At 46.7% G+C, this 24,179-nt stretch overlaps 1 protein-coding gene across 2 annotated transcripts in view; it reads left to right on the forward strand.

The window, feature by feature from the left end:
• Positions 1 to 23,890, forward strand: part of PVALB (parvalbumin) — a 45,268-nt gene extending 21,378 nt beyond the window's left edge. Inside the window, exons 1-5 of one of the 2 annotated variants that reach the window (XM_083400868.1) lie at positions 4,388 to 4,544; positions 13,036 to 13,104; positions 16,780 to 16,912; positions 20,392 to 20,501; positions 23,666 to 23,890. In XM_083400868.1, coding sequence (XP_083256994.1) covers positions 13,044 to 13,104; positions 16,780 to 16,912; positions 20,392 to 20,501; positions 23,666 to 23,694 — 333 coding nt within the window. In that variant the 5' untranslated portion in view covers positions 4,388 to 4,544; positions 13,036 to 13,043 and the 3' untranslated portion in view covers positions 23,695 to 23,890. Of the gene's footprint in view, positions 1 to 4,387; positions 4,545 to 13,035; positions 13,105 to 16,779; positions 16,913 to 20,391; positions 20,502 to 23,665 lie in introns of those variants that run through there. The other variant, XM_083400869.1, reaches the window with a different exon arrangement.
• The last annotated feature ends 289 nt before the right edge of the window (positions 23,891 to 24,179 follow it).

Genomic DNA, 24,179 nt, shown 5'->3' on the forward strand with positions numbered 1-24,179 from the left:
ACAGGAACAAGTCACGGTACGATGTTTCATGAACCTAATATGAACTGAACATTCTAGGCAAAACAAAACTTCCTAACTGAACATTTTAGGCAGAAGCAAAACTTCCCATCACAGATGCATCTTGTATTGGCTTGCAAGATGGGAAATGGAACTCTCCCCCAGTTGTCAAAGACAACAGCCTGCAGACAAATGTGATTAGCAATCACCTGTAAGTAATAGAAGATCTCTCCACGATATCCCTCCCTAATTCAAAAGAAAACAAATTTCCCCATTGCCCTAGGGATAAAAAGCAAAGTGCACACATATAAAGAGGGTTGGTTTAAGCTGCTTGTATATCTGGCAGGTCCATGGAACCTGGGGTGTGTGACATAATAAATAGAGCAGAGGTGGGAAAACTCAGGCCCAGGAGCCAAATGCAGCCATCTCTGTCTGGCCCTCGGAATTCTCCCTTAGCTACCCCCTTCATTGGCTGTGCTTTGCATTCAAGGTGCCTGACTAGAAGGTGCCCTTGAGCTCTGATCATAATACATTGCAGGGGGTTGGACAAGATGGCCCTTGAGGTCTCTTCCAACTCTACAATTCTGTGATTCTATGATTCTTGAACAGGGCAGTCCTCATACCAAATGGGCTGCAAGAGTACTTCAACATGGAACCCATGGGTTGCATGCTGCCTTGTCATGCAGGGGGCAAGAGAAGCGAGGCCAAAATTTGACGCCCACCCCATGCTGCCTTCCCAAAGCCAGATAAGCGAGGTGCCAGACTTTTGGGAGAATGCACAGGGCTCTGGCAGCGTCTGAGAGCCTTCCCAAAACTGGGAAAGTACTAACTAGGCTTTGGGAAGGAGACTGGAAGACTCTAGGACCCTATCAGAGCCCTCACACCTCCTCCCCAAAGCCCAGCACCTTGCTTACCCAGCTTTGGGAAAGAAGCACAAGGGCTGGAGGGGTGGAGTGTCAAATATTGCCAAGGGCCACCAAAAAGTCCTTGAGGGCCGCATGAGGGACTAGATTAGAATAGAATCATAGAATCATAGAGTTGGAAGAGACCACAAGGGCCATCAAGTCCAACCCCCTGCCAAGCAGGAAACACCATCAGAGCACTCCTGACATATGGTTGTCAAGCCTCTGCTTAAAGACCTCCAAAGAAGGAGACTCCACCACACTCCTTGGCAGCAAATTCCACTGTCAAACAGCTCTTACTGTCAGGAAGTTCTTCCTAATGTTTAGGTGGAATCTTATTTCTTGTAGTTTGGATCCATTGCTCTGTGTCCGCTTCTCTGGAGCAGCAGAAAACAACCTTTCTCCCTCCTCTATGTGACATCCTTTTATATATTTGAACATGGCAATCATATCACCCCTTAACCTCCTCTTCTCCAGGCTAAACATGCCCAGCTCCCTTAGCCGTTCCTCATAAGGCATCGTTTCCAGGCCTTTGACCATTTTGGTTGCCCTCCTCTGGACACGTTCCAGTTTGTCAGTGTCCTTCTTGAACTGTGGTGCCCAGAACTGGACACAGTACTCCAGGTGAGGTCTGATCAGAGCAGAATACAGTGGCACTATTACTTCCCTTGATCTAGATGCTATACTCCTATTGATGCAGCCCAGAATTGCATTGGCTTTTTTAGCTGCCGCGTCACACTGTTGGCTCATGTCAAGTTTGTGGTCAACCAAGACTCCTAGATCCTTTTCACATGTACTGCTCTCAAGCCAAGTGTCACCCATCTTGTATTTGTGCCTCTCATTTTTTTTTTTGCCCAAGTGCAATACTTTACATTTCTCCCTGTTAAAATTCATCTTGTTTGTTTTTGCCCAGTTCTCTAATCGGTCAAGGTCATTTTGAAGTGTGATCCTGTCCTCTGGGGTGTTAGCCACCCCTCCCAGTTTGGTGTCATCTGCAAATTTGATCAGGATGCCCTTGAGTCCATCATCCAAGTCGTTGATAAAGATGTTGAATAAGACTGGGCCCAAGACAGAACCCTGTGGCACCCACTAGTCACTCTTCTCCAGGATGAAGAGGAACCATTGATGAGCATCCTTTGGGTTCAGTCAGTCAGCCAGTTACAAATCCACTGAGTGGTAGCATAGTCAAGACCGCATTTTACCAGCTTCTTTACAAGAATATCATGGGGCACCTTGTCAATTGCCTTGCTGAAATCAAGGTAGGCTACATCCACTGCGTTCCCTTCATCTACCAGGCTTGTAATTCTGTCGAATTAGTCTGACATGACTTATTTTTCAGAAATCCATGCTGACTATTGGTGATCACAGCATTTCTTTCTAGGTGCTCACAGACTGTTTGCTTAATGATCTGCTCCAGAATCTTCCCTGGTATTGATGTTTAGTTAGCCTTGGATCAATGTGGTCTACGGGCACCATTTATTTAATCAAGGGTATGTGCATCAGTTTCCTGTGGACACAGCACCCAATAGAGGGAAATTGTTTGCATGGCAGGACTCATTCATCTGAACACACTACAGTGTGCTGTGACTCCCCACACTCACCCAGTTCTGAACAGAGGATGTAGATCCTATTGCAGCATCTTCCAGCATTGTTGCTATCGCAGGAATGTCCCAATACTCTGATCTTCTTGACTCACAGCTCTTTTGACTTATACAGTGGTACCTCTGGTTATGTACTTAATTCGTTCCGGAAGTCCGTTCTTAACCTGAAACTGTTCTTAACCTGAAGCACCACTTTAGCTAATGGGGCCTCCCGCTGCCTCCGCGCTGCCAGAGCACGATTTCTGTTCTCATCCTGAAGCAAAGTTTTTAACCTGAAGCACTATTTCTGGGTTAGCGGAGTCTGTAACCTGAAGCGTCTGTAACCTGAAGCGTATGTAACCCAAGGTACCACTGTAAAGCTAATGCTAAAATCCTCAGATTGGCTTCAGAAGGTTGGAGACCTGGGGGGCAAAAAGGAGTGCAAAGGCGGCTTGCACTTCCTGTTTTGCACTCCAGCACACTCTCAGTAACAGGAAGTGCATGGTCTGCCCCTTCGTATTGGGCTCAAGAGGGCCACATGTCCAAGAGGCCACCACCAGAGATGAGTAAAGGCAGACTTCTGTATCTGGTGCATGATGACTACGAAACAGGGATAAGCAAGACACTTCGGAGAAGGGCAAAGGGAACAAAGGTCCTCTGACCCCTCCCCCCATTCACCATTCATCTTTACCATGGATTATGAGGATACTATATGTTTGCAATTTACACCTGGGGTTAGGTGGAAAGGACCACAGCTCAGGAGCAGGTGATTTGCAAGCAGAGGGCTGCAAGTTCAATCCTGGGAATCTCCAGTTAAAAGGACTGGGTTACAGGTGATGGGGAAAGATCTTTTCCTGAGACCCTGGGAAGCCAGTGCCATTCAGGGCAGAGGGACAAACAGTCCGATCCTGGTAGGAAGCAGTTTCCCACTTTCCTAAAAGCAGTTTCCCACTTTCCTAAAAGCAGTTTCCCACTTTCCCCTCCATTGTTTAAAAGTTCCTAGTCCTTATGACTGGGGAAATGAAACTGAACAATTAAAAAAAATTCAGAAGCCAAAAAAGTGCTAAGCAATAGTATGTATGTATGTACATATGTACGTATGTATGTAATTTGTATACCACCCTTCATCTGAAGATCACGGAGCCGTTCACAACATAAAAATACGAAATGAGAACACAAAATACATAATAAGACAAAAACAAACTAAGAAGCCCCTCTCCAAAAACCTAAACAAGACAAAAAAAAAAAACCACCCAATTTCAAAGGTCATAGAAGGCCAAAGGCCTGGTTACAAAGAAACGTTTTAGCCTGGCAACTAAATATATGTAATGAAGCACCAGGCAAAAACATATAATGTTTGTATAATTCTCTTCTTTTTACAGGAAAGTTCCATAGGGTGAGATGGTGTTCCCTAACCCTCCTGGTCTCTAGTGGAAGCCAATTAAGCAAATACATACAGATTAGCCTTATTATTATTATTATTATTATTATTATTATTATTATTTCACAGATCTTTGCTTTTCCTGGTGCCCAGTATCCGGGGGTGAGTGTTTTGAGCTCAGATTCGGCTCCATAATGCACCCACCACCGTACCTGCCTTGACAGAGGCGCGGCTCTGCCCTGGTTCCTTCCTCCCCACCCAGGTGTGGCCGCTCTGCGCGGGGGCTCCTCCAATCAATCCCATCCTCCCTCCCGTTTGGCACATAGTTTAAATAGCCGCGCGGGGACGGGATGTCATTTCGATTCTCCGGGGACAAATAAATGGAAGTTTCATCAGAGCGTCCCGCCAGATTGCCGATGTAATAGGTTTCGGGAGCGAGAGGAAGGTGGGTGCCAAGGATTATTAATAGTGCCGCTTGATTAGTTAGGGAAAGGTAAATGTGATACTGCCATCACCGTCCCTGAGTATCTGACACCGGCGAGGAGGGGGACATCGCCTTCCCGAAATAGAAGAGGCAAGGAGCCTATATAAGTGGGGTGCCCACCCGGGGTTTCACCTTCCTGTGTGAGCACCTTCAAAAACCCACCAGCCTTTCCTAGCGCGCCTGGCACAAACATTAGACAGGTAAGTTTCAGGAATGGAGGCAGAAAGAGTGGATCCCGTTACTCCAAGAAGGATTCATCTGTGGGTTTGGGGGACGAGGGGGTGGGTCTCTAAAGGTGCGGCGTCTCTCTCTACCTGTAGGGTACAACTCTCCCACCCCAATAAAACAGAAGTACCCACCGCGTTAGAAGAAGCTGGGGGTGCTTCTTTTTTCTCCTTCCCCAGCAAGGCAATCGTAACAGGTGAAGGGGGGAAATCCAAAAAGGAGGAAACTTCAACGGGAGGAGGGCGGAGAGGGCGGTGGAACTGGCATGGGGAAGCGGGAAGCGGGATTTATAGAGAAAGCACGGGAAGGGGAGGAATAATTCAACCAGGGTGTGCCTTAAAAAGACCTTTTTTGAAGCTAGAGAGAAGGGAGGAAGCGAGCATCTGATCCCGGTGCGTATTTGCGCGTGGAAAGTCCGAGATCAGGGAACGAACAATCACTTTGAGTAAGGGTTTGCCAAGCGCCTTCATCGGCTGCTTGTTTAGCTGGGCCCTCGTGCGCTCTTGTTACCCCGAAGATGATGGCAACCCGAATGTTTTGGGTGCGTTTTGCCCTCGATTTGCTCTCGGGGATGTGTTTTTCTTTCGTAAAAAAACCCCAGCATATAAAGGTGCGTAGCACTTGCCACATTTCTTCAGGGGGAGAAGCCTGTGTATGTGTTTAAAGTCAAGTGTGCAAAGTTTGGAGATGATTTCAAAAGAGGCAGGCAGGAAAACTGAGAACTGCAAAGATGAGGCAGGCGTATTCTTCCATCTCTGCTTGCGGCTTGGACCAAAGAGCGCTCAGGTGTCAAGAGAGAGACAGAGAGAGCAAGAGAGCGCAGAGCTGAGAGCCTGCGGAGCGCAATGCATGTTGCGGCGGTCCTCTTGAAGCCTCAGAGGTTCGAGCCCAGCTCTCAGTTTGCAAAAACAGGAAGAGCAATGCTTTATGTTCGCTTTTCCTGAGTGCGTAGGTGATAGAACCCTGTTAGCTTTTCTCACGCTTACGCTTTACGGTGCCCTACTTGAAAGAGGCTTCCCCACTCACCCCCAAATAAGTTGGACTGGAGCAGATTGCACAGACGGTTACCAGAACAGTTGTTATGTAGTTTTTAAATTAATGTAAGGTCCAGCATTTTTCCTTGCACCAGATCCTTAAAGCCTAAAGAAACGATTGTTCCCTGACGAAGAATCCTGTGTTACTCTAAAGCTTGCTTTCCTAACTTTGCCTGCAAAGGTGGCTCAACCATCGCCCACATCATTTGGTTTCATGTCAAAGACCCGCCTTCCGCTGGATTTTTCTTTATGTAATTGCTTTGCTTTCTTTCTAGTCCCCCCTTGGGGGCGTTGGTAACTCCTTGTTAACCTCGGAAACGGGAGCAGGGGGATAAAGGGCATCTCCTCGGCCTCCTATCACCTCCATCTTTCCTGTTAAGTAAAGGCTTGCGCAGGAGGAGCGCCAGCCCGGTTTGGCTACTTGCGGATGGGCTAGCAAAAGCTGAGCAGGCTGGAGGCGGGCCTGGGGTTGCAGTCCTCTAAAGGCAATCGCACCTTCAGCTGAGCGGAGTGGGTGCGAAACTCGAGTCCTGCTCGCAGCAGCAGCAGCAGCAGCAAGCGTCAAGCCGAGCATCTCTGCGGTCTGGCGGGAGGTCAAGGGAAGATCTGGCGCACCGTGACCCGAGGCGGCGCCTGAGTGCGAGGGGTTGCTGAGTAAGGGCCTCGGCAACCAGGGCAGAAAGTATCGGGTGTATCGTAGGGAACAGGTGCTGCTGCATCAACACCACCAAGCTCCTTCCTTCCCGCTTCTCTCTCTCTCTCTCCCTCTTTCTCTGGATGGAAAGACGGAGTTTTCAAGCGAGGATCTACTTAGCCGCCTTCTCCAAATCGGGAGCAGTGGGGGGCGAGTGGGAGAGAAAGAGACCGAAGTTACAGCCTAGGGTGCTTTGGAGGGAAACCAGACGCCACGGCGACAAGTCAAACCAGGATCTGCTGACACGATCGTGTAGAAAGAAACGAGGTGGGGGGCTCTGGTTTTAACAGCAAAAGGGACGCGCGGATAAAGGGTGCAAGTGAAACTTCTCCCTGTCCCCATGGGCGTCCTTACTGCTTCCGCGGAGACCCCAAGCATTTTTCTCTCTTCTGTACTGAAGGTGGGGGGGGGGTAAAAGCACTGGGGAAAGAGAGGCAAACCATGGTGAGTGATCTGCACCCCCAACACGCCCTTTCTCTGTTAAAATAGGACCTCAAGATGTGATTTGTGGTGGACCACGTTTCTGCCCGACAAAGAGTTATGTGTCACTGGAAAACCTGCATTCTCCTACAGATCCGCAATAAAGCAGCGATAGTTTTACACACATACCCCTATTTTGCAACCTCATACCAGGCAGAGGAACAGCTGGTGGTAGCATGAAAGTTATGTTTGACCCGAATTTCACACGGTTTCACAGAGCTCTTCCTCTGCCTTGTAACAGCAAGCAGTGGCAGGAGGAGAACCATTGCGGGTCACCTTCCCTGGGTGCGTTTCCTATGTAGTTAAGGTGTGTTTGACAATAGCTAGGCAGGGTTTTCAAGAGGCAAACTGGTGTGGACCCTGGATTGGATGCTCCATGGCAGTTTTTTCTTCAAAGTAAAAGTGGCCAGCTGGAGCACTTTTTAAAGGGGTATTTAATGTTGGGTGCAGTTTGGCCTATGAAGATGATTGGAAACTCCTGGACTGGATGAGAGTGCATAACGGGGAGAAGAGGATGGATAAAATCCCAGTCCTCAGCTACTGTACTTCTGAAACTGCTTCCTCCTTGAAAGCATAGAAGAGTGATGTGGCCCACAGTAGCTGCAAAAAGGGCTGTCGTGTTTTAAAGTGGAGCAGGAGAACCTGTGGTCCCTCCTGATATGGTTGGACTGGGTAGCAGGTTCCTCACCCCAGCCCTGCCTTTAAGATTAAACATGCATATATCACAGGTACTTCTAAGCAAGAACCTATAGCAGTGCTAAAAGGTAAAGGACCCCTGACAGTTAAGTCCAGTCGCGGACGACTCTGGGGTTGTGGCGCTCATCTCGCTTTACAGGCCAAGGGAGCCGGCATTTGTCCGCAGACAGTTTTTCCGGGTCATGTGGCCAGCATGACTAAGCCGCTTCTGGCGAACCAGAGCAGTGCACAGAAGCGTCGTTTATCTTCCCGCCAGAGTGGTACCTATTTATCTAATTGCACTGGTGTGCTTTCAAACTGCTAGGTTGGCAGGAGTTGGGACCAAGCTCACCCTGTCTCAGGGATTCAAACCGCTGACCTTCTGATTGGCAAGCCCAAGAGGCTCAATGGTTTAGACCACAGCGCCACCCGTTTGCCATTGCTTACAAAATCTTATGGAAAATAAAAAATAATAATAATAAAAATCTTATGCAGAAGAGTCGCTCTGCTGTTTCATATTGTTAACTTCAGCACAGAAATGACTGCCAAAGCCAGGGTTATGCTGTCAGATCCACAGCCTTGACGGTCTGCTACAGCCCTGCCCTATGAGTCTCTTCCTGGGCCTACTGCTGACATAGGTATCTCTTTAGATCCCAGTGATCTTGGAGCCCCGCATTGCATTTTTATTGGAAGCCATAAAATAAATGAGGCGTTCATTCCCCAAGGATTGATTTCACAGTGTTGGAAAGCATTTCTGCACATTGTGAGCAGCCTTTCCAAGAGACTCTCTTGTTTTGGGATCAGCCCCTCCACTGAGGAACTGCAGAGAGGCATGTAATGCCCGTTAGCAGATTCTCCCATCCAGACCTTCCTCTGTTTGCTAGCAGATGGACATATTTACTGTGTACCGTTGAAAGGCAGCTTGATCCATCTGTGGCCTGCCTTGCCGCAAGCATGGGTGATGTAGAGGCCAGTGGGCTAGTGTAGAATGCAGCTACTTGATTCTTCTGGAATAAGGCAAAATTAGCACAAACAGAGCCAAATGTTTCTGCAGAAAGATCACTTATGGCGACACAGTGGCCAAGTGGTTTGAGTACTGGACTAGGACCTGGGAAACCCGATTTCATTTCTCTAATCATCAGGGAAACTCACTGGAGTGGCCTTGAGCTAGTCGTTCTCTTTCAGTCAAACCTACTGTGCAGGGCTGTTGTGGAGATAAAATGAACTCCTTGGAGGAAGAATGAGATATAAATGTAATAAACAAGCAAACAAAAGGAGACCAAAGAATGATATGGCAAAACTGCATATGGAAATTTTGTTTGGAGAGCGACACAATTTAAAGGCACTTCTGTGTTAATGCCAGAAGCCTCAAAAACAAAATGGAAACATTGGAGTGCTTGGTACTAAAAGAGGATAGGTGTGTATCAGGGACCTTGAGGAACAAGGAGAAGGCAACAAAATACAGTTTTCCCTGGACATAAACGCTATAGAAAGGACTCAGAAGGGCATTCTGTGGCAGTGCTGCTCTTTATGTGAGAAAGGGGGTGAAGTCAATAAACTAGGAAGCGTATCATGAAGTAGGGCTTCCAAAGAATCACTGTGGATGGAAACGGCAGGCTCAGAAAAGTAATATAATATTGGGAGCCTACTGTCACCCCTTGACCACATTTCTGAAGGTGATATTGAGGGAGGGAGAGAAAATAGAAAGAGTGACATGACTCCCCTCAGTGGTCAACACTTAGCAAATGCTGCCACACAATTTATTTTGATTTCCCGCAAAGCAAATGTTTTCTTTTGCTTTATGGGCTTCATTATCTTCTGCTGATTTTCAACATGGCATACAAAATTCTACTTTTCATCTTTGTGATTGCTTCGCTCACATGCACCTCCTGCTTTGGCTGCTATGTTCCTGCTTGTTCTTTTCTGGAATAAGTGTCCTTGTTTCTCCTCCTCTCTGTTATCAGTTCTCACTTCCAGAATGTGATTCCTTCCTCGTTTTGGGATCTGCTGCTCCTTTGCCCATGCTCAAATGGCTTCTTAAAACTCATTGTGTCTCCCTCCCCTCTCTCTGTCCAACACTTTCTCCACTTTTCGCTGCTAAACACTTTTAGTGTTAATTATTATGTATTTAATGCACATCCCACCTTTTCTCCATGGAGCTCAAGGTGGAATACATGGTTCTTCCCTTCTTCATTTAATCCCCCACAACAAACCTGTGAGGTAGGTTAGGCTGAGAGGCAGTGACTGGCCCAAGGTCACCCAGCTTTAATAATGTTTTGTTTATTTTTCAGCCCAATCACACACTGAGCTTTGTGGCCTAGTGGGGGATTTGAACCTCTAACCACTACCCCACAGTGGCTTAGGGATGATACCTTTGCAGATCAATATTTTGTTGTTTTAACACTGAAAAGCTGAAATTGCGGTGTGCATATGTGCTTTACTTACTGATGTGTCTTGCTGTCTTATCTTTTACTGTACATTACCCTGTGTTCCTTTCGGAGGAAGGGCAATTTATAAAAGTAGTAAAGAAAGAAAAGAGTTAATCTGTTTATAAATGATATGCAGGTAAGTAATGAGATGGGCAGGTCTGCAGATTATTTGCAGTTGGGGGCAGAGTAAATTTCTGTTTCTTTCTCACCCAGTTTTGAGAGCTCTTTGCTATCAGAGAACCAAGCAGACAGGAAGAGCTCTCCAAGTTGGGTGAAAAGGAAACTATGGTCAAAAAAAACAATGATATACACTTCCAAGCTTGTTTTATCCTACTCTGGAAGGTAGGACTCGAACCAATGGCTTCAAGTTACAAGAAAGGAGATTCTGACAGTAAGAGCTGTTCAACAGTGGAACACTCTCCCTTGGGAGGTTGTGAACACTCCTTCCTTGGAGGTTTTTAAACAGAGGTTGGGTGGCCATCTGTCATGGATGCTGTAGTTGCACTGCAGCGGGGTTGGACTAGATGACCCTTGGGTCCCAGCTCTAAGATTATATGATTCTATGATTTTGTATACATAGGATGGTTCTGAACTGGCTGACACTCATCATGAAAAAAGATATTGATGTTTTGGTGGATGCATCACTCAGTGAGCAGCAGGTGTTTTGAAAAAATCAAATACTGAGTTGTATTCAGCTAACTTTAACCCACTGAAATTAATGACCAATGGCCATGTCTAATTTGGGTCTATTAATGTCAATAGGTCTACTCTGAGTAAACATTAGTTGAATGTTACCCTCTGTGTTGGGGGTCATTAGGAAATGATTGAAAATCAAATGCTGTGTTTCATATTGTGTTTATAAAAATCTATAGCACATCTGAAATATCACATGGGCTTCTGATCACTTAATCTAAAAAAAGATATCCTATAGCTGAGAAAGATGCAGAGAAGGACAGCCATGATGATTAAGGAGTTGGTTGCCCTTTTCTGAACCTACCCTAGTAGCAAAGGCTAAACCATTCTGAGCTTTTTAGTATATAAGTTTAGGGTGGTTGCATGGTCAATATTTTTAAAATCTTGAATGAGCAGTAAGTGCATTTGTTGTTGTTTAGTCGTCTTAGTCGTGTTCGACTCTCCGTGACCCCATGAACCAGAGCATGCATTGGAAACTCTCACTTTCTTCTCAAAGCTTCTCCTTTTTTATGTCCATTGAGTTTTCTTGGCAAGTTCATAGGGAGACATTTTTCTTGTCATATTAGAACTCAATGACACCTAATAAAAGTAAATGTGAGAAGATTCCTGTGGAACCCTCTGCCACAGGATGTGGGCTTTGAAAAGGACAAATTCATGGATGAAATTCATGGTTATTACCCATGATAATTCAACAGATCCTCTATGACCAGAAGCAAATTGTCTCAATATCAGCTGCTGGAGGGCAAGCAAGGCAAATGTCTCCATGCCCTGTTTGTGAGCTTCCTAGAAACATATGGTTTATTCACTCTTAGAACGCTGAATGAGATAGATCCCTTGGCATGATCCAACAAGCCTATGAAGTAGTAGACTCTTGTGAACCCCAATGCTATGCATATTTACTCAGAAGGAAGCCACACTGTATTCAGTGGGGTTTTACGCCTCAGTCCAGGATGGCAGTTTGGATCCTAGAGCACACGGGAGATGCTGTTGTTCACCTTTAGGTTTTCTACCGTTTCCATTGCTGGTTTGCTAACAGGTGGAACCACCACAAGGTGACCGGATGGGAAGAAGCAGGTGATGTTGGTGGGGTTGTACTTTATATAACTGTGCAGAAAGAGGGATTTGGAAAGGTGTGCAGGGCTGGGGGAAAGCTATACCTGCAGAAATCCTCTCCTTTCTCTAGAATCAATAAACAAAGTCTCCTACTTAGAGCAGGGGGACTTTGACTGGAGGGCTTGGGTTCAAATCTTCACAGTGATAGTGAACTTTGGCCAATCAGTAAGCTCTGTTTAAAAAAAAACAACGGGGGGGGGGAGCTAAGTTCCACCACAAAACTACTTTATGGATTTGTTGTGAGGATTCATTGGGAAGGAAGGAGAGGATAATCTATTGCCCTCAACCTAGAGATACATCCTACATCCCTCCCTCCCCTCCAGGACAGAGGTATCAGTCCCAACCTAGATGCAGCTATATATTTTAGAGATAGCTGATAGATAGATGATAGCTCGACATAGCTCTTTTCCATCTTCGATGTATATAGAGATATACAGTGGTACCTCGGGTTACAGATGCTTCAGGTTACAGATGCTTCAGGTTACAGACTTCGCTAACCCAGAAATAGTACCTCGGGTTAAGAACTTTGCTTCAGGATGAGAACAGAAATCGTGCTCCGGGGGCACAGCGGCAGCAGGAGGCCCCATTAGCTAAAGTGGTGCTTCAGGTTAAGAACAGTTTCAGGTTAAGAATGGACCTCCGGAACGAATTAAGTTCTTAACCCGAGGTACCACTGTAGATAGATCCCTCCCATCCTAGGTAGATAGCCACCCCTTTCATCCTAGCTTTCATCTATTTATAGATAGATATCGCTCCAGTCCTAGATATAAATCTAGAAACCTTCCCATCCAAGATAGTGATGTGTCTATAGACATCGCCATCCCTCCCATCTCCATCAAGAGATGCTCCAAAGGCAGTCCTGTCTTCCTCTGGATTTTTTTGTCCCGCCACATTATTTTCCCCTGGACCGGCCGACAGGTTGACCTTGACATGACTGTCTCTCGCTTCCTGTCTGCAACTCTTTCCCGCCACGCCAGGTGCTACTTGGGACTGCGGATGCAGAGAAAGTACCCAAACCTCTTGCCCCGGCCACAACCCCTTTAGCCTTCACCGGCCCCTCTCTCTTTTTTTTTGCAAACTGGTGCTCATCTGGCAGAGAGATGCGCACACACACACACAGCCTCGTGGCTCTTTTCCTTCTGCTGCTGCTTCTGCTTGTAGCTGGCTCCCCTCCAGCCCTTCTCCCGGTGTGCCATCCCCGCCCGGCACTGCAGTTTTGGTCATATGAGCAGAAATGATGAGGAGGGCACTCCCCCCTCCCTCCCTCCCTCGCTTTCCGCCCCCCTCCCCACACCCTCCTCTCCCGTCTTCCTCTTCTTAAATCTTTTGGCACTTTCCCTCCCAACAGTTGCAAGGATGGCGATGACTGACGTGCTCAGCGCTGACGATATCAAGAAGGCGGTGGCAGCCTTTGCAGGTGAGCCACGCCGGAGACTTCCAAGTACCGGCGGGATAGATGGGGTGGCCGGGGGTGGGTGGGTTGGGGGAGGCATTGCGGAGAGTGGGACGCATATCTTCCAAAGTCCGGCCCAAGGAGATGCGGAGAGAAGGGGGCGGTTGGGGTTTTGCAAGCGCATATTGCCAAGCTGAGCCGGTCCAAGTCCGGGGCTCACGTCCTCCTCTGCTTGCTAACTTCCTCGGAACACCTCTAGCAAGGCAAGGCAATGCTTCGTTGATTTTACTGCTAAGATCCCGGAGAAGCCACTGCGGGAGGGCTCTGCGCCGCAGCTAGCGGAGAACTCCCCACCTTTGGACAGCCCCAAAGATTGGCATAGGGAGCCCTGAGTAATCTGGAGCCCTTCTGGCAGCAAGGCAGCACCCCACCCCCAGCTACGACCTCCCCTCCTTATCCATCTTTCCAAGGACTCGCATCCCTTGCTCTGCTTGTGTCTGCTTTTCAGGATGCATAACTTTTTAAAGATATTCCGTGGGTTTCAGTCATGCGGGGCTGCGGGTGTGGTGGCTGCAAAGGTCCAAACTTCGCCTGCAAGAGAGACTTCCTCCCCGCTTTTTGAACATGCAAGCTGCCGTCCACGGTTCAGGACTGTGGGCAGGACAGGGTTAACTCAAGGGTCTCGATCCACCACCCACCCACCCCGGCTGCAGGATTTGGCAGCCCCACTGCTTAGATGTGAGGCAGGGACCTTCCCCTTTCCCACTCGGACAGCTCCCTCCTTGGAAGCAGGCCTTCGGTCCCAAGTCAGGGTCTGGAGGCATGTGAGGTCACCGCCTTGCTGAAGCTAAGCAAGCCAGGGTCTGGCCAGTGCCTGGGTTGGAGGAGACTTCCTGGGAGCCACATCTACACCGCTTTGGGTTCCCTTATGGAAGAAAGGTGAGGGTCTGAATAAAGGTCAATGAAGATCATTGGCCTGGGAAGAGCCATAGCTCAGTGGCTAGAGTGCCTGCCTTGATTGCAGAAGGTCCCAGGGTCGGTGCTTGCTCCGGCATCTCCAGGTAAATCTGGGCGAGATTCCTGTCTGTGCTGCCAGTCCGTGTAGACAATATTGAGCTCGAAGAACCAATGGTTTGACTCCGTGTAAGGCAGCTTGCAATGACAGAACTGAACAGAGAAACCTTTAATTCGGCCCTGTCCACACACATACGCACACTAACGCCAAGGTTGCAGGTTCGATCCCTGTATGGGACAGCTGCATATCCTTGCATTGCAGAGGGTTGGATTAGATGATCCTCAGGGACCCTTCCAACTCTGCAATCCATGATACCCTCAAACATGTGGGCATGCAAAACCAGGATCACAAGGCAGAGACACCCCAGTTAGACCAGATCCACCTTTCCCAGGTGTCTGTAGCTCTCCGAAGCTTAGCGCCTGCACAAGATATTTGCTTTGTCCAGCTATCTGTGTTCTAAGCAACTTCCAACCAACAGGACATTTCTGGCCTCGAACAGGACATGCTACAACCCCCCTCCCCCCCCAACCCTAAACCACTACGATGTCCTCTTTGCCTCCTTCTTCTCCCTGCTCACGCGGCGACCTTGCCGAGAACGCCCAAGCCAAGGGCTGAGCTCGGAAGGAAACTCATCGCAGTAGCAGCCCAAAAACTCGAAGGGAAGGCGAGCTGGTCTGCAAATCGCTTTAGTCCTTGGCACTTCATTGCTCTCGCAAGTCTGGCTCCCGCGGGAAATACGGGCCAATATGAAGACCAGGCTGATTCCCCACCCCGCTCCTCTCTCCCTCTTTTTCATTCATTGATTCTCTCTTGATTTGCATGCAGCGGCGGACAAAGGCTGCTGCCCACATCAAAGGAGGCCGGCCTAATCAGGGCACTTCTTAGAGGTCACTGCGTTCGATTTCCCTAGCGCCTCCCCCGGATTTAGAGCTCTTGGCGAGACGGGTCTCGAAGTTCCATTTCAGAAGCGTTTAAGCTTCTGATGTCCTTTATTTGCAAGAGTGAGAAAAAGAAACACTGTGCTGTGCTACAGCAGTCTCTGGGTAACTGCCCTAAATAATATGCATACCAAGGAATGATAAGGGGGGAAGCCTTTGGAGAAAACCTTGATCTATCAGCACACCTGACTACGAGTTGTGGGGCTATTTATTATCTCTATTCCACTTCCTCCACCACCCTGCTGCTTAGGTGTGCAGGGCAGGTGACAGACTCAAAATATGACAAGTAAAACAGCAGGCCTCTGTTGTCTTCCCTGGCAGCAGGGCTGCTACAGTGATGCTTAGGGGAGGGAGGTGTGTTTGAAATGTTGTGTCTTCCACCACCCCTTGCTCCCAGGTCATACCACATTCAGAGCTACCCGAGTCACCCTTTTTCAAAATCCTGTCTTTTCTGTCCTGTCTCTGCTTTACAAATGTGCCTGTCTCATGGACAGCCAGCGAGGACCAGAAAAATGTCAGCCTTGGTTCCTGAAATGTGTGTGTTGGTTGTGGGTGAGGATATAACCGGGCCAATGAGCTAGAATACCTCTGGGAGTCTCTTCCAAATAAAGTCAAAGTTACCCTTGGCTTATATTTAAGTTGTATCTCTCACCCACCACCCAGCCCATGATGTCCAGTTGCTTCAAACCATTGGGAAACATAGGACAGAAATGCTATAATAAAATAAATAATTTCCACCACTCTCGGCCACAAAAGTGACTAGCCCACAAATATTTCTTCTAGGTTCCCAGCTCACACAGACCTCTGTTAGACATTTGTGGCACATCAAGCATGAAACTCTTAATCTCAGGGTTGTGGGTTCGAGCCCCAAGTGGGCAAAAATATTCCAGCATTGCAGGAGGTTGGACTAGATGACCCTCAGAGTCCATTTCAACTTTACAATTCTATTATTTTCTCAACAGCCCCAAGGGGGATGGGTGTGGGGCAGAAACTAGTTACCTTCCAGATTACCATAGTCATTCTGATGCAGTTTCCCAGTTATGTCCATGGTGTTAGACAATGCAGCAACTTTGCTAAAGCTTAGAAGCTCTGGTTCTATTCACAATTTGGATAGAACACTACTTGGGACTCTCAAGGATCCTGCTATTGAGCTCCATAACTGAAGAAAGGAGACATATTTGTTGTAATCCTCTCTGATACTTAGTTGCGCCTCTGTCAACAGGGAGAGAAGGGAATCTATGCATATGAATTCTCTGGTGCTTTGCAAGCTCCAACAACAAATTGCAGGCACTTTGCAAGGCCTGACAATCAACCGATTGTCACCAGAGGCCAAAATGGATCACCTGATGTCATTGTGACATTGGGTGAATGACAGGTGAGCAGAGCTGCCCACTTGTCAAACTAGGCCCACAGGGTGGGAGGGACAAGGAGCTGGCCTTTCAAACAGATCTATTTCCTGCTCCGATATAGATAATAATTTTCTCTGTACTTAGCTGCCTGCCACAGAATGCGTGAACTGACTCCACTGGAAAGCACTGCGTTTGAAATGATTTGTGGTGCCAGACCTACGGTGGCCCATTCGCACATGCAAGCATCCACTGGTGTTGTTGCTGTCACTACCAATGAGCAGGCATGAATTAACCAACCCCATGCCATCTGAAAAGTGAAAGATGAAAGGGTTGCTAAAGTGCCTTGTCAGCCACTCTAAAACTGAGGTGCCCTCTTCAATTCTCCATCTTCCTGCAGCTGCCGATTCTTTTAACTACAAGAAGTTCATTCAGCTGGTGGGATTGAAAGCTAAGAGCAAAGAAGATGTGAAGAAATGTTTCCACATTCTGGACAAAGATCAAAGCGGTTTCATTGAGGAGGATGAACTAAAGTAAGGAAAGATTTGTGTTCCTCTCATATACCAACTAAAATATGGGTTGTAGAAATAATGTGCAGCATGGACTGGTCTTAAACATTTCAGCATCTGGTCATATCAATATATGCATAGAAGGTGTTGAGCTACCAGCCATCATATGACTAATATCAGCCAACAGAAAAGACAATATCCACATGCCCCATACCTAAACATTAATTGATCTTTTTGCTCCCCACCCTCAAAATATTTTGTTTTCACTTATTTATACAAGGAGAAGCAATCAACAATCAACCATCACCCCCACCGCCAGCAGAAGCACCAAACTTTTAAGTCATTTCAGTTTTTAATCAAGGTAACATTCCACAGGTTGCCATGTATCTTTGGAAGCCTATAACAATGTTCTATTGATGTTGCATATGTAATAAAACAGTTTGACCAAGCTGTGGGAGGCGGTGGAGGACAGGGGTGCCTGGCGTGCTCTGGTCCATGGGGTCACAAAGAGTCGGACATGACTAAATGACTAAACAACAACAACAACAATGTAATAAAACTATGCCAGGTTAATCAGAAAATAGTAGTTTTCTTTTCTCTTCAACTCTCTTGGATAAGGGTTGTCAGTTTCTCCAGTAATATTACCGGTAAATCCCAGAGTTGTGAGATCAGAACTCAAATGCAGTAAGTCTGCATTTAGTGTCTTCCAATACCTTGCAATATTTAGCCAAACTTCAGTCATCGGGTGAGTAATGAGATCCTTGTGGGAAAGTTGTGGAACAGTTTCTGAATAGTTGTTTGTTTATATTTGTATACTGTCCTTCATCCAAAGATCTCAGGGCGGTTCACAGGAATAAAACCATAAAGTGCATAATAAAAACAAGAACAAAACAAGCCAATAGCGCACACACACACAAAAACACACACATTTAAATGATGTAGGATGTTAATCAGCCAAAGGCCTTGCTGAAAAGGGACATTTTTGTGTGGCACATAAAGGTGTATAATGAAGGTGCCAGACAAACCTTGCAGAGAGCATTCCACAATTGGGAAGCCACTGCAGAAAACTCATATTTCTCTTGTGAAGGAGGCACATGAAGAAGGGCCTCTGATGATGATCTCAGGGTCTGGGGTGGTTTATATGGGGAGAGGCAATCCTTTAGGTATTGCAAGTGGTTCTGAGCTGTGCCATTTTAGGACCCAAAGGGATATCTTGTTTTGGGTTCTGTAGCCAGACATGGGGGAAGAAAGGCCAAGGTTACATCCTAAGTCATCCTAAGGGCTCTCATCCTAAGGGTAATCCTAAATCAGGTGTGGGGAACCTTTGCCCCTCAAGATGTTGCTGAACTACAACTCCCATCATCCCTAGCCATTGACCATGCTTGCTGAGGCTGATAGGAGTTGTAGTTCAGGAACTTCTGGAGGGCCAAAGGTTCTCCATTCAAGTCCTATGTCAAAGAATCATATACTTGGAGGAATCTTGTAGGCCATCTTGCCCAACCTTCTTGAGGCTGGAAATCCAAAGCAAGGGCATCTCCAGGAGTTGGATGTCCAGCTTCTGCATGAAGACCTCTGGGGAGGGAGACTCCCACCCCCAGTATTTAGTTTCAACATCAAACTGTTCTTGCTTTTTAGAAGTTTCTCTTAATGATCAACCAAAATCTACCCTCATCTCACAGAAGCCCATTAGGTATGCCCTGCCCTCCAGGGTACTGGAAAACAAGTCTTTGTTCTCTACAGTGGGAGAATCCTTCAGGTATTGGAAGAGTGTCATCATGTCTCCCCTCTCAGTCTTTTCTTCTCCAGCCTAAATTTAACCTATTTAGAAGTAAGTCCATTGAGTTAAATCAGACTGCAGCCTAAAGGTATTTCATTTATTTAAACATTTTAATAACATTTCATGTTAATAGAAAAAAATTAAAAAGCCAGTGTCAGGTGCTGATTGGGTTGGAGTTGTTTGCCTTCTTACTGGATCAAATATTGCCTGCATGTTATTTTCCCTTATATCTTTGCAAGTAAGAGGGCTTTAGCCTTTTTATTTTTTAGATGAAAGATGAAAATTCAAGGAAGGGGATCTGGATTATCCCCTGAGGGGGTCTTGCAGCCCTTGCCCCCACCCAGCTACAGCCCTGCTTGCAGGGGCTGAGCTCATGAAGTAAGCACTTAAAAAGAAGAGTATTCTCAAAAGAGAACGGATGGAAGGAATCTGTAACGTGGCTTGAAATAACTGCTGAAGCATCTGAAATAGAGCTTTCCCTTGTGAGACTCTCTTCCACCTGAAGCAGCCTCATGTGACAATTTCCTCTCTTTCAGCGACATTAGGAAGGTCACCCTCACAAGGCAGGACAGGGCCAACTGTTCCTCTCCATGTTAGCCTGTTGTGCTTGAGCTCAGTTACGGACAGAATGAGAGCAAATCAACTCAATCCAGGCAAGGCAAAGGCAGAGGCAGAGGTAGAGGTGTGGACGGTGGTTCTTGGGGGAAATGCTGCTTTGTAAAAAGGGTCGCACTCCTCCTTAAGTTTGCAGGTTAAGGAGCGCTCTTAGCTTCAGATGTTCAGGTGACAACTCTAGCCAGGAGCGTGTTCCCTCACCTGTGGTTGATCTGCCAGCTGTACCCTTTCCTGCAGACCAGGGACTTAGCCATTATTATGCATGTTATAGTAAACCACTCAGCTTGACTATAGGAACATGCCTTCTATGAGGCTCTTCTTGAAGACAATTTGGAAACATCAGGTGGTCCAGAAGGAGGCAGTGTGACCTTTACATGGTACTATCCACGGGGGGGGGGGGGCATGGTGTAACACCGATCCTCTGAAAGCTCCACTAGTTCCTTGTACAGGAGTAGCCAGTTGTTGTGGGACAACAACGCTCATCATCCCCACCTAGGGTTGCCAATGGACAGGGGTTAGGAGAGTTGTACATCTGGAAGGCACCACATTGGCTACCTTTATACTAGTCTGCTTCTGGGCTAAATTCAAGCACTAGTTTTGACCTTGAAAGCCCTTTGAAACTTAGAAAGCACCTTGTCCCATATACAACACACACCCCTATAAATTGAGATGTTGCTCCAGATGCCACCATCATCTGAAGTGATGCCGCCTGTGGCCAGAAATTGGTATTTTGTTTTATTTTTATGTTTATGCCTGAAGTATGGTATTCCTTCACCAAATAGACCTGCAGTACAAACCCCAAGGCCTTTCAGTATCTGGTGGATGTGCATTTGATCTACCTGACCCTTACATATGGCTTAATTCCTGTTCTGCCATTTTTAGTGCTGCCCTACTTTTTTATTGTGAAATGTCTTAAAAACGGAACAAAATTATGTTTGATTGTGTTTTTATTCTGTGCTTTGAACCACTTTGGAGCACCTTTCAGAGGAAAAGCTGTCTGTACATTTAGATAGCAAATATGTGCTACACGCATGAAATTTAAAAACTGGGTAACTCAAGAGTTCTCATGAATTAGCTTCCTCTCCCCCTCCCCCATTCTTCTCATTGATAGGTTTGTATTGAAGGGCTTTACCCCTGATGCCAGGGACCTGACTGATAAAGAAACCAAGGAATTCTTGGCCGCTGGAGATAAGGATGGAGATGGCAAAATCGGTGTTGATGGTAGGTGCTTTGCCCTGGAGAGTTCAAGTGTAACACCAGCGGGTCAGAAATAATACCAAGAACAACCATGCATTGAAAAGGAATGATTTTCAAAATGCATGCTGGAACACAAGAAACAAGACACAAGAAAGATGTTAATTCAGTAATTTGATACTCCTGTTGCCCCAAGACATCTAGTTTCCAAGGTGGTTGTCCACTGTGTCTCTGCCATCTCCTTCCAAGCAGTCATTCTGCCACATCATTGCACTGGAAGTTCTTCTTCTTCTTTGGTGATCACTCTTAGCCAAGTAAGATTGTCTTCCATAAACACGGTTTAAACAGTGAGTCTGTAAGTGACTGTGGAGGCCAATTCTGGTTCCACATGTCCTTCCACAGTGGGGACATTGGTTTCTGGGTGGGAGTTGATCACGGTGTGGATTTGCCAAGCGTGTCTTCCTCTTAGCATGTTTCTCCCTTGCGTCCTGAGTTTGAGCGTCTTCCAAGCGCATGACACCTTTGGTAAAGGCTGTTCTCCAACTGGAGCGCTCGTGGGCCAGTGTTTCCCAGTTGTCAATGTTTATACTACATTTTTAAAATTTGCCTTGAGACAGTCTTTAAACCTATTTTGTTGACCACCAGCATTGCGCTTTCCATTTCTAAGTTCGGAATAGAGTAGTTGCTTTGGAAGATGATCATCAGGCATCTGCACAACATGACCAGTCCAACGAAGATGATGTTGAAGAATCATTGCTTCAACACTGGTGATCTTTGCTTCTTCCAGTACACTGATGTTAGTTCGCCTGTCTTCCCAAGTGCAATCATTTCCAATCATTGCAATCTTTGCAGAAGGCTGCCCACTGTATCGCTGCAAGAGTCGTGGCTTTGGGTACACATCATTTGGGGCAGAACAGTCAATCATGCAAACATATACCTCAGAGAGTGAGTTCCTATCATGCTGTCATTGTCTAAAGAGTCTCCTGGGTATAAGGGTGAGGTGTATCTCCATTCTGAATCCAGAACAAAAGTGGGGTACAGTTATCAGAAGGTGACAAATGCTAGTCTAAAGTGATGGGACTTGGGTGAAAAGGCAGGCTTCAGGGAAAAAGCACAGCTGACTTCAGACATGAGGGGAACCTTGACAAGGCGCTATGTGATGGGCCTCCTCCTAGCCCAACAAGTCCTGACAGGCTTACTTGGCAATGGCAGCAGAATCATGTGTTAGCCCCCATTTTAATTTCCTACAATGGCCCAGAGTGTCTGCTTTGGATCTCTCCTCTCTCTCAAGAACTCTGTCACATGTTTAGCATAATCTGGCTTAGAATGCAGTCTCAGTTTAAGCAAATCCTTCATTATTTGTTTGCAAATCGATATGAAACTTCCAGACTCTCATGAATCTGGGCTGCAGTATCACTCTCCTTATCATGCACCATCTGGGCATCTGAAATACTGCTTAAAGTTGTGGTCTTTGCTTGCTGATTCTGCCTGTCAGGGCACAAGGGAAGTGACCTCACAGAGTTTTCTCTAGCAAGTTTACAGGAAAGCTCTGTGAGCCTCAGCCCTTTCATGTGCCTATCTGGCAAAACATGTATTGTTGTTTTGACTGCATAAAATATCCCGCAGAGCACTGCTACATTGTGGGCATTGGAGGTAACTAAAAATGTGGCTCCTAGACCAAGTCAGGCAGCCCAGGGCAGGTGTCAGCACCAGTGGGTCCTAGCAGCTGCCAAAGGGTCTGAGCAAAGAGCTAATGCCAGTTCACATGCAGTTGGCAATTTAGCATCATTGCCAGCTTTGCTACCCACAGCTGAGGGTGAAGAATGTGAAGTAAAGCAAAGGAACATGGCTTCAGATTCCTGCTGTTGATTAAACTGCCAGGACAGCATGTAGGTATATGTGTTAGGTATATGCATACATTGCAAAAAAGACACCTTCCTCCACCCTTCTGGCTCTACTGTGACCATGTTTGTATTCTTGTGCCATCACCTCTTTCCATGAAGCATACCAGGGGAAATGCATGATTCATAAATCTAGGTCATATTGGTGTACTAGAAACAGGAGTTGGCATGTGTCCCAGAGCCAGCACTTCAGTTGTGTCTTTGGCCATAGGAACAGAGAGAGACATGTCATGTGCTGATCTGGCAGTCTTCCATGGCCATTAAGAGGCAAAAACGAGTCTAAGAAGGAGATGGCGATCTACTAAGGTGGCCCTTCCAAACAGATCTCTAAGCAAGCCAATAAAAGTCAGTCTAGATGGGCCTCTCGATTTGCATAGTTACTAGGAAATGGGGGTGTCAATATTGTTAGGAGCTATGGTCTCTAACCTTTTCCTGGTTGCTTTGAATTGGGTGGTGTTGGGGGGAACACTTCTGCCCTAAGATTCCACAGAGGTAAGGAGAACAGCTGAGAAACCAAGGAGAAAGTGAGGCACACACAAAACCCACAGGAACATGCTGTGGAGATGCAGCCCCCCCCCATTCAATCCTGTGGACTACAGGGTACTCCTTCAGAAGTGGCTTCCCTGCAGAGAAGGTACTTGTGAAGTACCACTCTGCAGGATTCAACCGACCTATTCTCAGCACAATGGTGGTGATGGGGAGAGGCTGCACCTCCTTCCCCACCCTGCTCCTTGCCTGACCATATGTTTAATTGTGAACCCAAATTAAACATTAGCCCAGCCCTCAGGTCGATGCAGACTGAGGCTCCCCCAGGTCAGCCCAGCTTGCAGGGTGGGAGCTGTGTACAGACCTAACAATTCCAAATCTCTTGCATCCCATCCTGGCAACTTAACTGGGGGTGGGACTAGATAATCCTTTCGGTCAACTCTACAATTCTATGAATTGTCAGGAAACGACAAAGTGAAATAAGTGCTTTTCGACTGAGTAAAGAGAAATAAAACCTACCACCACCAGATGCTTTGGACTACAACTCCCATCAGCTCTAGGCCCCACAACTATGCTGACTGGGGCTGATCATGGGAGTTTTAGTCCAAAACATTGGAGAGGGGATCAGTTTGGTGCAGACTGCCTTAAAACATTTACTCCCTTATTGTGCTCCTGACACCAGTGAAATTGGTGATTTGACAACTGGATCTCAGAAGACATGAACAACGAGGCTGGTCCTTTTCATCACAGCCCTTGTAGGGTTCAGACTTGACTGTCTCCTCTTCCTCTCTCTTTTTCCTCCAGAATTCTCAACCTTGGTGGCTGAAGCATAAAGGCATTGACCAATCTCAACCCTTCATGCACCCTTCATTGCCTGATTCCAACTGTTTTTTGCTGACCTCCTTGGTTCCTCTTCTATTTATTTATGTTATTTTATACTCCAACTCTGTTCCTTGCAGCCCTGCAACTCTGTAAATTGTGCTGAAAGATGCTGTTAAAATAATAAAGGTCACATCAATCTGGGCTCCATTTTCCTTGCCTTTCACATGTGCTTCATTTTATTCCGACTTGAAAGGATGGAGGGAAGGCAAAGAAAAGAAGGATGAGGTTAGGGACATAATCCTCTTGGCTATCTGGATACCCCTTTGCCGAAGCAGCTCAGGCTGGTATAAGGTCAGCAGCACCGAGGAAATTATTTCAGTAGGGATATGCCAATGGCAAATGATTTAATCTCATTTCACTTTGCGGCAAGACTGATTTCATACTCTCCCAGATACGCGCACTCATGCGCACGCGCACACTTAGCCTTGACAAATCT

Source organism: Podarcis tiliguerta (assembly GCF_965153285.1).
Source record: "Podarcis tiliguerta genome assembly, chromosome: 10".
NCBI classification, from domain to species: Eukaryota; Metazoa; Chordata; class Lepidosauria; order Squamata; family Lacertidae; genus Podarcis; species Podarcis tiliguerta.